This window comes from Medicago sativa, chromosome 8 (assembly GCF_051527215.1).
Source record: "Medicago sativa cultivar Bolivia chromosome 8, Bolivia_mono, whole genome shotgun sequence".
Classification (NCBI taxonomy): Eukaryota; Viridiplantae; Streptophyta; class Magnoliopsida; order Fabales; family Fabaceae; genus Medicago; species Medicago sativa.
The window spans coordinates 76,727,461-76,741,283 of NC_140756.1; the positions used below are offsets into that span (position 1 = coordinate 76,727,461).

General features: G+C 32.8%; 1 protein-coding gene and 1 long non-coding RNA gene across 2 annotated transcripts; both read right to left on the bottom strand.

The window, feature by feature from the left end:
- Positions 1-2,809: 2,809 nt before the first annotated feature.
- Positions 2,810-7,026, bottom strand: LOC146901680 (uncharacterized). The gene is made up of 2 exons (XR_015023059.1): positions 3,514-7,026; positions 2,810-3,433 (listed from the first exon to the last, which is right to left on the bottom strand). It is a non-coding gene; the product is annotated as an uncharacterized LOC146901680 (long non-coding RNA).
- A 3,006-nt stretch (positions 7,027-10,032) lies between these two features.
- LOC146901681 (uncharacterized) lies at positions 10,033-13,598 on the bottom strand. The gene is made up of 5 exons (XM_085737073.1): positions 13,467-13,598; positions 12,640-13,133; positions 12,444-12,459; positions 11,499-11,600; positions 10,033-10,777 (listed from the first exon to the last, which is right to left on the bottom strand). The coding sequence occupies exons 1-5, from the start codon at positions 13,488-13,490 to the stop codon at positions 10,313-10,315; spliced, it is 1,101 nt and encodes a 366-aa protein (XP_085593199.1). The 5' UTR covers positions 13,491-13,598; the 3' UTR covers positions 10,033-10,312.
- Positions 13,599-13,823: the final 225 nt, after the last annotated feature.

Genomic DNA, 13,823 nt, shown 5'->3' on the forward strand with positions numbered 1-13,823 from the left:
AATAAGGCGAGAGACACAATATTGTAGAAAATATGGGTTAGTAGTGGTTTCATAGAGATACATTTTTGTTCCTTTCTTTCACGAGAAGAGATACAACAAATTAGAAAAAGAAAGAAGATGAAAAAGGAATTTGAGCATGAGAGAAATGATAAGGGAAAAAAACTAATAAGTGTGTTTTATAAACATGTATTTTATAAAAATGTCACATCAATTAAAAATGTCTAACAAACATGTATTTGATAAACACATCAGAACACATCAAAAAAATTTCATTGTCACATCTAGGGGTGTTCGCGGTGCGGTTTGGTTCGGTTTTGAGGCTAAAAGTCATCCGAACCGCAAGATAAAAATGCATGCGGTTTGGTTTGGTTCGGTTGACTTTTAAAATACAATCCGAACCAAACCAAATTAATGCGGTTTGGGTTGGATCGGCTGGTGCGGTTTTTTCGAGACAATTCAATTTTTTTTCCGATATTAAAATCAAGTTAAAAAGTTAAAACGCAACATATTTTCGTTAATGTTACCAACAATGTTTTAAATTTCATCTAACATTACAATTTTATTTTATTCAACAATGTTCACAACTGCATAAATCAAATTAAAAATGTGGACAAAAGTAATCTTATTTTGTAAGAAATAAAAAAAAACGAAGATTTTATCGTTTTTTAAAAGTTCAAATAGGACATAAATACATTTTTGAAATAAAAAGCAAAGAATTAACTTAACAAGAGAAAATATATGTCATTTTATAAATTTGTTCATTGAGTTTATTTGAGTATTGGTTGGTAACATATATTTAATTAGTGTTTTTCATATGTTGCAGTTTGATTTGGATTGGTTCGGTTGGTAAGATAAAAACCGCAAACCAAACCAAACCAAACCATGCGGTTGAGTAGAAAAATGATCCAAATACATCTGAACCAAATGCGGTTTTTTGCGGTTTCGGTTTGGGTTGGTTCGGTTTGCGGTTTTTCTATTAGATTGGTTCAGTTTTGAACACCCTCACATCCCACCAAATAACAAAAGTGTAGAAATTTTGTCAAAAAAAAAAGTTGGTTAAATTTAAAATAATAAAGGTCGAATAAAAAACTACATGAAAGCGAATGACATTCAAAAATTAAAATTTAAGATAAAAATATAAACAAATGACAAACAAACAAATCATCATAATGTTAGAACTTTCGTGGGAGCCTGCATTGTGAGGTATCATCGCATTAGACTAAGAACAACCACCCAAGTGAGATTGATATTACATCTACCACCAAAGCCTTAAGACATTAGATATATGTGTCATCTCATTTATATGTTTCTTCAACATCTACTATCTATGTACATGATCCACCACCAAGACCCACTCCCGCTCCCCCACAATGTTGAATCGGGATATGATACCATCATTAGACCTTTTGTAGAAGCCAACACTGGTGTGGATCAACACATTAAAGAAAGAGAAACCACACAAGTGATAACCTCACATTTTCATCCAAAATTTTAAGGCTTGAGCATATGAATTTTTTCACTTATTTGTTGATGGACTTTCACTCTGTTATTCAAGGTTTGTCTTTAATTGACACTTGATACATCACAATATTATTTCTCTCAAATATGGCGAAATTCTAGCCCGTGCTTGGCACGGGTGTCCAAACTAGTTTTACACAAACCAAGACAATCAATAAACGTTGCTACTTTTGATACAATAATTTCTATTTTTACTATAATAACCTTATTTATTTAATACCTCATTACATATATTTCTCTCTCCACAATAATAAATCAGGGTAATATTAGTAAAATAAAATTTAATGTTGCATTAAACTATGTAAAGTGACACTTAAATAGGAACAAAAAAATTCTACAAAAGTGACACTTAAAAAAGAACGGAGAGAGTATTAATTAACTTGTACTCTTGAGCCAAAAGTTTCTTTTTTAAAAAAAGTTAAGTTAGGGGTTAGGGTTTACGTTATGTCTCAAGCCAATACCACTAGGTTAATCAAGTGGGTTCTCTTGAGCCAAAAGTTAAGAAGGTAAAGTTATAAATATTTTCTTGAAAAATGTTTATTTCATATTTTAAAATGTTTAAACATTAATGCAAAATTTATTTGAGTTTTTCTAGTAACACTCCCATAATGATCTAGTTACACCCTAAAATGGCCAAAATACCCTTATTGTAAAATTAAATTTTCAAAATCAAACCCTTGTCCAAACCCTTGTCTTTCATCACCCTTATGCATCTTGATTTATTTCCTTCTGCATTTGAAATTTAATTTTGCTTGATAAAGCTTCCATTACACATTAAGACAAGGGTGTGATAAAAAGAAGAGGGCGTAGATTAAGAATCAACCATGCAACGCGATCAATTTTGGCTGCAGAAAGTCGCTCCTTTGATTGTAGCACATACTTTTCACATTCCAACTTTAAACAATACCAATACAAGGAAGTAAACAAGTGGGAAGGGTTTTGGAGGGTTTTTAAAGAGACTCGTTGAAGTTGCAGGAGAAATTACAAATTAGTCATTATCATAATAAAATCATTTTTTTGGGTCCAATGCAGGACTTGGGAACTGTGATTATTTCATCACAGAAACTTCATATCATTTTCATTACACAAGTATGCTATTTCTAATGCAGAGGATATAAGTTAAGATGGTAGACCAATAACAGTTTCATCATTATAACAACCAACTTAATTTCCTGTGTTAAAATCATTATTTTGTATCTGTTACCTAGTATTCCTTTTACTATATTATCTTTGCTTATAAACAACTTATAAACAAAAAATATAGTCAAACGACACCTAATTCAATCAAGGCTCAATCAAACAATGATCAAATCAATACCATGTATCTCATAAAGCATAGAATAAAGTAATAAAGATATGTTGATGTGTCAAAGCACAACAACATCCAATTCACTAACTATCCAAACATAAAAAACTAAGCCAAATTCAAAGGAACCAATAACCTGCTAAACACTTATTTGCCTAATAGTTTTTCATTGATACTTTCAGAGTTCAGACCATCCCACTCTCTTGATGATGATGATAGACTTGATATGGAAGTTGGACACTGCAACTCAATTTTGATAGACCCTATCTAAACTAACCTTTCCTAACGATGGGTCATGCGGGCTGATAGACCGTATCCAAACTAACCTTTCCTAACGACGGGTTGGGCGGGGAGGATGGCCAGACAACCAACCTTTACTAACGGGTCGGCCGGGTACAATGGGCCAGACATTTAATTTACTGAAGAAAATCCCATAACACAACCCGGCCACAAAAGTAGAACCATATCATAACGCTTCTTCCTTCCGTAATATTTTCCACACAGATTTACCGATCATTTTTCTCAATTGAAAGAATCCGTTGCCATATTGTACTTCAATTCTCAAGTATTTTAACTGCTGCCTCATCACGTCGTGCAAATCATCATCATCTACAAGATTCACCAAGTCACCCTCTTCATCAACATATCTCAGACTGAAATTTGCATTAGCAGTAAAATTGAAATCAGACCTTATCTTAGCCCTCAACTCAACCATGTTAAGATCCATTTGATTATTCTCATCCACACGAACATTGAAGCGCTTGAAGGTATTTTCAAATTTCACCTGTACAGAGTTCACAAATGATATGAAGTCCAAAAAAACATAGTAATTTTATTTAGACTTAAATGAATTTTAGATCTATTTTAACTAGCTTAACCCACTTTTGGTCTCTCTATTTTACCTTAAACAAGATTTTAGCCCCAATTTCAAAATCCAGGTTGCTCCAAAATTGAATTTGAAAAATGCTTAAAAAGTATCTTACCACTTGTTGGGACAAAAATCCACATTTTTGGGGTCAAAATTTTGGGTTCAAATCCAAAATTGCAACGATATGTGAAAATTATGTACCAAATATTTGGATTTTGAAATAGTAGGTTAAAATCTTATTTCAGTTAAAGTAAGGATGTTGAGAAACATGACATCCATGAACATTGAGAGAAAAAGCTTAGAAAATTATTGTATTGATAATAGTTGAAGAGATACAAAAGTGAAATAGAGTTACAAAAGAGTCAACTTGTGACTTATATAGTGACTACACTAGTACCCTTAACTAACTCTAAAATGAGTATAACTACATATATTTCAACAGCCTCCCTCAAACTCAAGGTAAGAGAACTCTTAGCTTGAGTTTGAATTACAAAGCAAACACCAAACAGAAAAAGAAATGACCAATACAAAGCTTCAAACCATAAGAGAAAGCTTCCAAACAGAATTTGCTCTTCAATCTTCATACAAGAAACATTGTAGACCAACTACTAACAAAAACAAGATCATCACCAGCCAAGTATGAACAGCCAGCAAATATGACATCAGTAGAAAACGCCCAGTAATAAAGCTTCAAAAAAGGAACTTCCAGAAAGTGTGAACAACCAGCCATTCCATCACAGGAAGGTAAGAGTGGTCCATCACAAACTACAAAGGCTAATCATCAGTAGAAAACCATGTCCATATAACTCTTCCAACACAGTATATGAGTAAGAAATACGCCACAAAACCATATCCAAACAATGTCCAAACTCTGGCCGAAAACTGATAAAAAGAAAACCATAGAGAGAAATGCTTAACCATTAAGCAGAAGCCACAACTCAAGGCTTAACCACTTAACAAAGGTTAACATCAATAAGGCCAACAAAGGGCAAAATGCTTAACTACCATAGGTAGAAGCCAAAGATATAAGAAAGAAAGAAAAAGAATGTTAAAGGGTCTTGATGGCTACAAAGTGATGCACAATACTAAAGTTGTGCTAAAAGGTAGTTAGCACATCAGATGACTCAACAATTAACATCAGAAAGTGAGCAAGAGAGCATGGTTGATGGCTATAGAGTGAAGCATCAATACTCAGATTGTGCTAAAGGTGGATAGCTCATCAATAAACCAGCTAGAGAATAAAGGAGTCAAGCAAATGCAACCTGCATAAGACAGGGCACATCCAACAATAACAAGCCAAAGAGTCACCAAACAGTGGGCTTAACACTGCTAGCATACTAATGTCCAATTTCTGTGTCTTCAAGCAACAGGTCATATATATCACCTTCTAAAACTTCAACACAACAAAAAATACCAAAAGGAACAAATCAATGCTTCTAAGTCAAGTCACCCTTTCAACTTGAGAATTACCAAACCAAAGACAAATATGTGCAACTGCACTAATTCTTCAAAGAAGTAGGAGATGGCAGAACCTTCACAACTTCCAAATACTCATCAATTCCAAAACCAAGAACCTTTAGAATCCAAAGTGGATAAGGTATAAACACCTTATGTAAGGAACTATGAACAACCATAAACATATCCTTCATGTGAAACAATTTCGCAATTTCTAAGTAGAAACCCAATGTAACTCAAGGTTATTATCAAACCAAAATTAGGCTAGCTGAGAAAGATCCTCCAAGCTAAATGAGACAAAAATCCAAAGAACCATTCCAAAAAGAAATGAACTGAACAAGAATTGTGAACACTATACTAGCAAAGCAACATTTCACATTCTAGCTTCCAAACCAGATGAGAATAACAGTGCAATTATCAGAGAATTGAATTACCATTCCATGTATAATCTTCCAAAATCAAAACAATATTCCAAACTCCAAGAATAAACCAATTGGAGCAAGAATCACAAGATACCATACCATACCAGATAGAGAGATTTCAGCAGAGGAGTCTCACAACAGCAACAAAATTCCTCAGTGGTACCAACTATATCAGAAATTACAGCGACTGTGTCCATATCAATGTCACCGCAACCTGAGACCGAAACACATTGAACACTGGGATCACTAACCACAAACAGATCTTGAGAATACAAAAGGGAACAAAACGCAATCGAAATCAAGAGAATTACGAAGCCGGATCATTAAATATAATATCAAATTCGAAATCAACAACTCAGAGAAAGTGAGGTATGAAGGGAAGAACGAAAGAGACGATTGAATCGAACTACAAAATACTCAATCGAACTAATCTTGAAGTTGAACTAGAAACTGAATTCTAATCAAGAAATCGATTAAGAACAGAGAGGAATCAAAAACGAATCAAAATTAGTTTTCATTGATGAAGAAATGAAACTGAAACCCTAAAAATTGGGAAAATTGACATGAACGAAATTGCAACAAATCGCAAAACAAGAAAGATAAGGCAAAGGAACTAGATAAAATTGGGATACGAATCAAAAACGAAAAGTGATCGAAAAGATAAAAATAGAATCAAGAAAGAAAGGGTGGAGAAGAAATTTTCTCGAGAAAGTGGAGAAAAATAACAATGAAAATGAATCGAAAAAGGGAATGGACAATGAGAAAATTGAAATTTCTCAAGAAAATGCAGCGGAATAATGTTCATGGAGGAAACCATTGCTCTGATACCATGTTGAGAAACATGGCATCCATGAACATTGAGAGAAAAAGCTTAGAAAATGATTGTATTGATAATAGTTGAAGAGATACAAAAGTGAAAGAGAGTTACAAAAGAATCAACTTGTGACTTATATAGTAACGACACTAGTACCCTTAACTAACTCTAAAATGAGTATAACTACATATATTTCAACAAAGGATACAAAGAGTGCATTTAAGTATAAACAATGAAATTTGATGAAATGACAATAGGTATCCAAATTCACTTTCATGAAACCAACATTTCAGGAGGGGAAAACAAATCATTCATATGGAAACCTAATTAACATGCAATGCAATTATTAACAAATAAAAAAAAAATAAAAAAAGAAGACAGAAATGAGAAAGTTGAGATAAGGATAAAGGACCTTTATCAACCAGATGAGATTCCGTAGCTGAAAGAACGAAAGCGACGAAGGAAGAAATGAAAATCGGTGAAACACTAAGGCAACTGTTGGTCGCTGTACACACTCACTCTCTGAAGCGGAGAGTGACATTGACATATATACTGCATAGATGGGGTACGAACCTCGGTCATCTCACTTTTTTCATCATTCTAACTAGACAGAGAAAAATTATTTTACCATATTATCCTTCTTAGCTACTCCCTCCGCCCCTATATGTAATCACATTTTGCCTCTAATAAAAGGGTGCTTATATATAGGGACGGAGGGAGTAGTTTTTTTTTCAATAATGTTATGTTGACACTCTTTTTTCCTATCTCCATTATACAATCTATGTGAAACGACATTTTAGTAATTTCGTCCCATGTGAAAGAGAGTGTTGGGTGGGGTGGTGAGGATCACATGGCCAGCCACTTGTTACATTTGTGTGGTGATAGAAGATGTATGTACCAACTATGGTGGTTAACATATCACCACTCGTTTGTTTTTCACTAAAGTAAGTTAAATCTCGGGAGGGTGTGCATAGTAGCAATTGAAGGCAAAATCAAGTTGAAGATGAAGTGTTAAACAATAAACTTCATTGTAAAAATCAAATATAAAATCAAAAGCTACAATTTATAATTTTAAGAAAAATCAATTCCGAAGACAAAATCAAGTCAACTATTATAAAGGAATCAAACATGTTAAAATCAATTATATATTTCTATAATCAATTTTTACTTCTTCAAAAATGAAACCAAACGTACACATAAACCATTGATAATAATGATGTAAGTTATGCAAATTTATCTATTTTTTAATAGGGAAATGTTATCTTGTGCCCTCAAGGCACAAGTTAAGAAGCCAAAGATAGAAATATTTTATTGGAAATTGTGCATTCAATATTCTTGAAATTTGAAATCTTATCTTTTTAAGACAAAATTGATTATTTAATTCCATTTTTAGATTCTTAACATATGCCCTGAGGGCACAAGTTAACACTACCCTTTTTAATATCATATTATGCCACAAATTTAATTGGTAAGAAAAGACAACATTTTTTTTTTTTTATAAAATGGTCGGAACCCAATCTAACTTCCATCGAATCTTGAACCCTTACCTAACCTTCACCGATTTAATGTCTGGTCCCATTCAAAATGTGGACTGCGTTGATTTCACTGGGATCAAGGAAAAAAGCAGAGAGTGCATATAGGAAAGAAAGCAAATCAATTAATTTTTAAACTTGGGTAAAATTATGGTCATATTAGGCAAATGACAAAATATTGATGTTGTCACAAGGGAGGGAGTGAGCGCAGACCCCTTTTGTTTGATTTTGCTTGTCACTTCTTTCTCATTTCTCAACTACTTCAGTTTAGAACGGTATGATCAGAATGTTGTTTACATGTCTTAATTTGTTGATTATTTTCATATGACATGAAAGTCATACATGTTCCAACATCATCATAAGCCAAATACTTGCACGCATTTTTCCCTTCCTACGCTTCTTCCATTACAAAGATACAAAGATGCAAATAACATCATTGGACAACAACACTAGGTTGAAATTCCAAAGATAAATTGAATGCATCCTTGTATGTGTTGGTGTGGAAATATTTTCTTCCAACAAATGAACTCAAAAGATCAATTTATGATTCAAGTTAGATCTGTTACAGATTCTTAGTTGATAGGTTTTAAGGGTACAAACATGTAATTTGTGATATAAGAAACACGTAAGTGCAAATAAAAAGTACAAGAAATGAAAAATATATACACGAAGGATGCAAAAAGTAAGAAATAAAGATAACAAAGATGTGGTTATTATAAATAGAAACGAGTTACATACATCTTTCATTTCAACATCTAGTAAGATGTTTTCTTTTGAGGTGAATGCGTTATCTAGCAGGCAAATTTTATGGAACAAACTTGAGCTTCTTTGCATGGATTTTGATTATACTATATACAAAAAAGAAAATAAACTAACACATGATGCATATGTAACGTGTCGAATATATATATATTTTTTTTAATGTAGTCTTCTTCTGCAAGTTTCTTCTTATACTTTGAATTTTGAATGTCGAATAACTATAAATAGTTGCCATAAAGACTTCTTTGATACACTTTGATATGGAGTTCAAAGAAGTTATGCATTTCCAATTTCGAATGATCTTGGATGTACTCATTTCGAACTTCCATGCATTAGTCTTCAAAAAATGATCTTCAAGCTCTGATATTTGAAACAGAACCTTCTTCGAATTTTGACATTTCGAGGAAAGTTACAAAATTTCTTCATTATTAAGAATATCATATCAGTTTGGGTATATTTCGTTCATAAAATGAAATAAATTCGCTCAAGAATATCTATTCGATGTATGCAATGGCAAGATAAGTATGCAATGGCAAGATAAGTTTCTGCTGTAATAAAATTAATATGCAATGGCAAGGCTTGTGGCTTTGTTACAAGAATTTTATTGGAAAGGAGTTTGATGGCTTAAGTCTCAAAGAACTTCAAATTCTAGATCAACAACTTCATTCGGCACTCTAACACAATGGACGATTTAAATAGAATCTCTAAGCAACAAAATGGCAAATAAACCCTAAAGACATAAAATTAGAAAATAGTTACAATTAATGAGAAATAAAAAAGAGAGTAGGAAACTACCCTAGCTTAAAGGAGGTGGTTCGTCGCAGCCGTTTTCACCACCGTGACCATCTTCAACCACAACAATTTGAAGATAAAAAAGAGAGTAGGAAACTACCATAACTATATTATATTTATAGTAGTTTTTTTCTTCTAAATTTTCTATGTGTATCAAAGCAGAATGTTGATAAATTACTCGAAGAATGGTTTCTGAGTTCAGATCAATGCAAAAAGGTTGCATCATCTGATCCATAGGAAAAAATGTCATATTCAACACAGCAACAAAAGAAATGAAACAAATTTTAAACTGACATAATGGAGAGGATATAAGTTAAGTTGAGATGGAAGACCAATAACAGTTTCATCACATTAGAAGCATCAAGTGATAAAGAAAACGGTAAAAGGAGGGAGTTTTCGTAATCATAACAGCCAACTTAATTTCCTGTGTTCAAATCATTGTTTTGTATTAGTCAGTACCTCATGTATTCCTTTTACTATATCCTTGCTTTAAAATAAAAAGCATAGTTAAATGATACCTAATTCAAACAGGCTCAATCAAACATTGATCAAATCAACACCATGTATCTCATAAAGTATAAAATAAACTAATATTAAACAAAGATATGTTGATGTGTCAAAGTACAAACAAAAGCATCCAATTAACTAACTATCCAAACATAAAAACTAAGACAAATTCAAAGGAACCAATAAGCTGCTAAACACTTATTTGTCTAATAGTTTTTCATTGATACTTTCAGAGTTCAGACCATCCCATTCTCTTGATGATTATAGACTTGATAAGGAAGTTGGACACTGCAACTCAATTTTGATAGACTTGATAGGCCCTATCTAGACTAACCTTTCCTAACGACGGGTCGAGCGGGGAGGATAGCCATACAACCAACCTTTATTAACGGGTCGGCTGTGTACACTGGATCGGACATTTGATTTACTGAAGATAATCCCTGAACACAACCCGGCCACAAAAGTAGAACCATAATATAATACTTCTTCCTTCACAATTATTTTCCAAACAGATTTACTGATCATTTTTCTCCATTGAGAGAATTCTAATAGAGAGAATTCTTTGCCATGTACTTCAATTCTCAAGGATTTTAACTGCTGCCTCATCACGTCATGCAAATCATTATCATCCACAAGATTCACCAAGTCACCATCTTCATCAACATATTTCAGACTGAAATTTGCATCCGCATTAAAATTGAAATTAGACCTTATCTTAGCCCTCAACCCAACCATGTCAAGATTCATTACATTATTCTCATCCACACGAACATTAAAGCGCTTGAAGGTATTTCCAAATTTCACCTATATAGATATAACAAGTGATATGTTATGAAGTCCGAAAATCAACATGATATTATTTAGGCTTAAATGCACTTTTGACACTCTATTTCATCTAGCTTAATGCACGCATGACTTCTCTATTTTACTTGAAAGAATTTTAGCCACCATTTCAAAACCTGAATTGCCCCAATTTTGAATTTGAAGAGAGCATACAAAAAATTATCACTTTTTTGCAACAAAATATCACAACTTTTTGGGACAAAAATCAACATCTTTGGGGTCAAAACTTTGGGTTAGGAACAAAATTGCAATAATGTGTGAAATTGGAGACAACAAACATGAATTTTAAAATGGAATTAAAATATTGTTTTAGTTAAAATAAGGACCTAAAGTGCATAATTTGATGAAATGACAATAGGTATCCAAATTAACATGCAATGCATCACTTGTTATTTAATTAATGAGAAGTAATATTTGTATAACTAATTTGAACGACTTTTAAACAACTTTCATGACCAAATATCAAATGCAAAATGGTTGTGTAAATATCATTAGTCTAACCACGGTTGGACCTAAATATTCAAAGCAGATGCAAAAAACGTAACGAAGGAAGAATGATCAATTTAATTTCACATGAGCCATACCTAAATGATCGGTGCATGAATCAGCAAAAAAGAGAAATGAATCGAAAGCAAAGCAACCAAATAAAAATTAGAAAGAAAGGTGAAATTGAAATCTGGACCTTTATCACCAGATCAGATCCCATAGCTGACAACAGAACGAAAAGCTTTACACGCTCACTCTCTGAAGCGGAGACCGAGTTCCATAAATACTGCAAGCAGTGCTATATAATGCAAAATTTTCATTCATGAACAAAGCTAACGCTTACATGTAACAATTTCAAAAGAACCATTGGAAAAGTCAAAATATAATTAAAACTCCACATTTTGTGGAATTAGGAGGATGTGGTGTGTGAAATGGTCAAGTAGAGAGTTTGTCTTTAGGCTTTTCTATTATGCTTACTTGTACATGTACATGTCAATTTTAGCATATATCATAATTAAATAATTTTAGTCTTTGAGCATACATTACTTGGTAGAGACATAACATTTTATATGCAGCGGCCAGAGTTCGAATCCCAGGGAACACGGTTAATTTCTAACCACTAGTCTATTTGACAAAATAATTTTAGTCTCTATGCTTTGTTGTTATTGGTGAGCTTAATATGGAATCCATTTGTATATGCAGGAATAGTATAAAATAACATATAGGACACTCATTCTGAAAATGAGACCTTTGTTAAAGAGTCTTTTCAACCTACCTCTGAGCATGTCAATGTAATTTTCCCTTATTAATATCATCATCATATTATTAACTATTTCCATCTGTTTCTCTTTAGGCGATTAATTACATTTTGTCCAGGTCACAAGCTAGTATACGTTGATAATAAATTAGTAGATGAAATCATGAAAAGTTTCTGAATTCAGATCAATGAGAAAAAGTTGTATCATTTGATCCATTGCAATAAAAAATTAAGATTGACATAAAGAAGAGGATATAAGTTGATTTGAGATGGTAGACCAATAACGGTTGAAGTGAACATTATTAATCAAATCAACATTATGTATCTCATAAAGCATAAAACAAAATTATATAAAAACAAAGATATGTTGATGTCTCAAAGCACAAGAGCATCCAATAAACTAGCCAAATTTAATAACAAAGACAAATTCTAAGGCAACATTAATAATCTCCTAAACATTATTTTTTTCTAATAGTTTTTTTGTTACTTTCAGACCAGCAAACTTTCTTGAATGATGATAGACTTGATAAGGAGGATGGAAACTGCAACTTCGATTGACGCCATCTAAACCAACCATTACTTTGATGAAATTGATCCCCCGGATGTGTGAACCTTTGGGCCGGATTCCGAGTTTCCAAACACAAAAAACAAACCTTTACTAACATGTTGGACGGGTTGGAGAATCTGTTCTTTTGGTTTGCAGTAAATAATCGAACATAATCCAATCCACGACACAAAGAGAGAACCATACCAGAAAGCATCTTTGCTCAGTATCATCCCAGGGGAAGATTTGTTGATGGTATTTCTCCATTGAGATAATTTCAATGGAAAAAATCCACTCCCATGCACATCGATTCTCAGGGATTTCAATTGCTGTTTCATCATGTCATTCAAATCGTTATCATCCACAAGATCCACCTTCTCGCCATCTTCATCAACATAACTCAGAATGAAGTTTGCATTAGCAGTAAAATTGAAAACAGAACATATCTTAGCCCTCAATCCAGCCATGTTAAGGTCGATTTGATTATTGTCATCCACACAAACACGTCTGAAGGTATTTCCATATTTCACCTGTACAGAAATAAATAATAAGTAACATGATACCACAAATCCAATTTCTAAAAGAGTAATGAAATAGGTCAGAAGTATTGGTGCAGCAGAAGTTTCTTGCTGTGCAAGATACAAATGGAATTGAGAAAAAAGACAAAGTGATGCAAAAATTGTTGTCATATGTATTCTGATTAAGCAAATGAAAGGTGATTAAAACTTATTTATAACAAGTAAAATTTTATAAAAGCAGTGCATGCATGATGTAGCAAAAAAACATTATAAAAAAAAGAAACTAATTGAAAGCAGAATAATAAAACAAAAATAAGAAAGATAGTGAAAAATTGAGATCAGAACCTTTATCACCAAAGAAGAAACCATAGCTAAGAAGAAGGATGAAAGAAAGTGTAGCAAATTAGACGATAAACGCACTCACTCTGTGCAGCAGATCAGTGGTATATAATGTTCTGTTTGACTTTTCCAACAAGAAAATATTTGCTTACTTTTTATATATATTTTTTTCTTTTTCTGTTGAGTGGAGCAATTTAGTTTCTTATATTTTTATTCTGTTGGCTTTGCGAACAAGAAAGTTCTTTTCGGTTGATAGTATTACTTCTTGCGTAGGCTAGCGTGCGTAGTAGGGCCACTTCAGCTTGGAACCATTATAGATAGTACTGCCATCAATAAAAACATATCTATATAATTATGTCTATA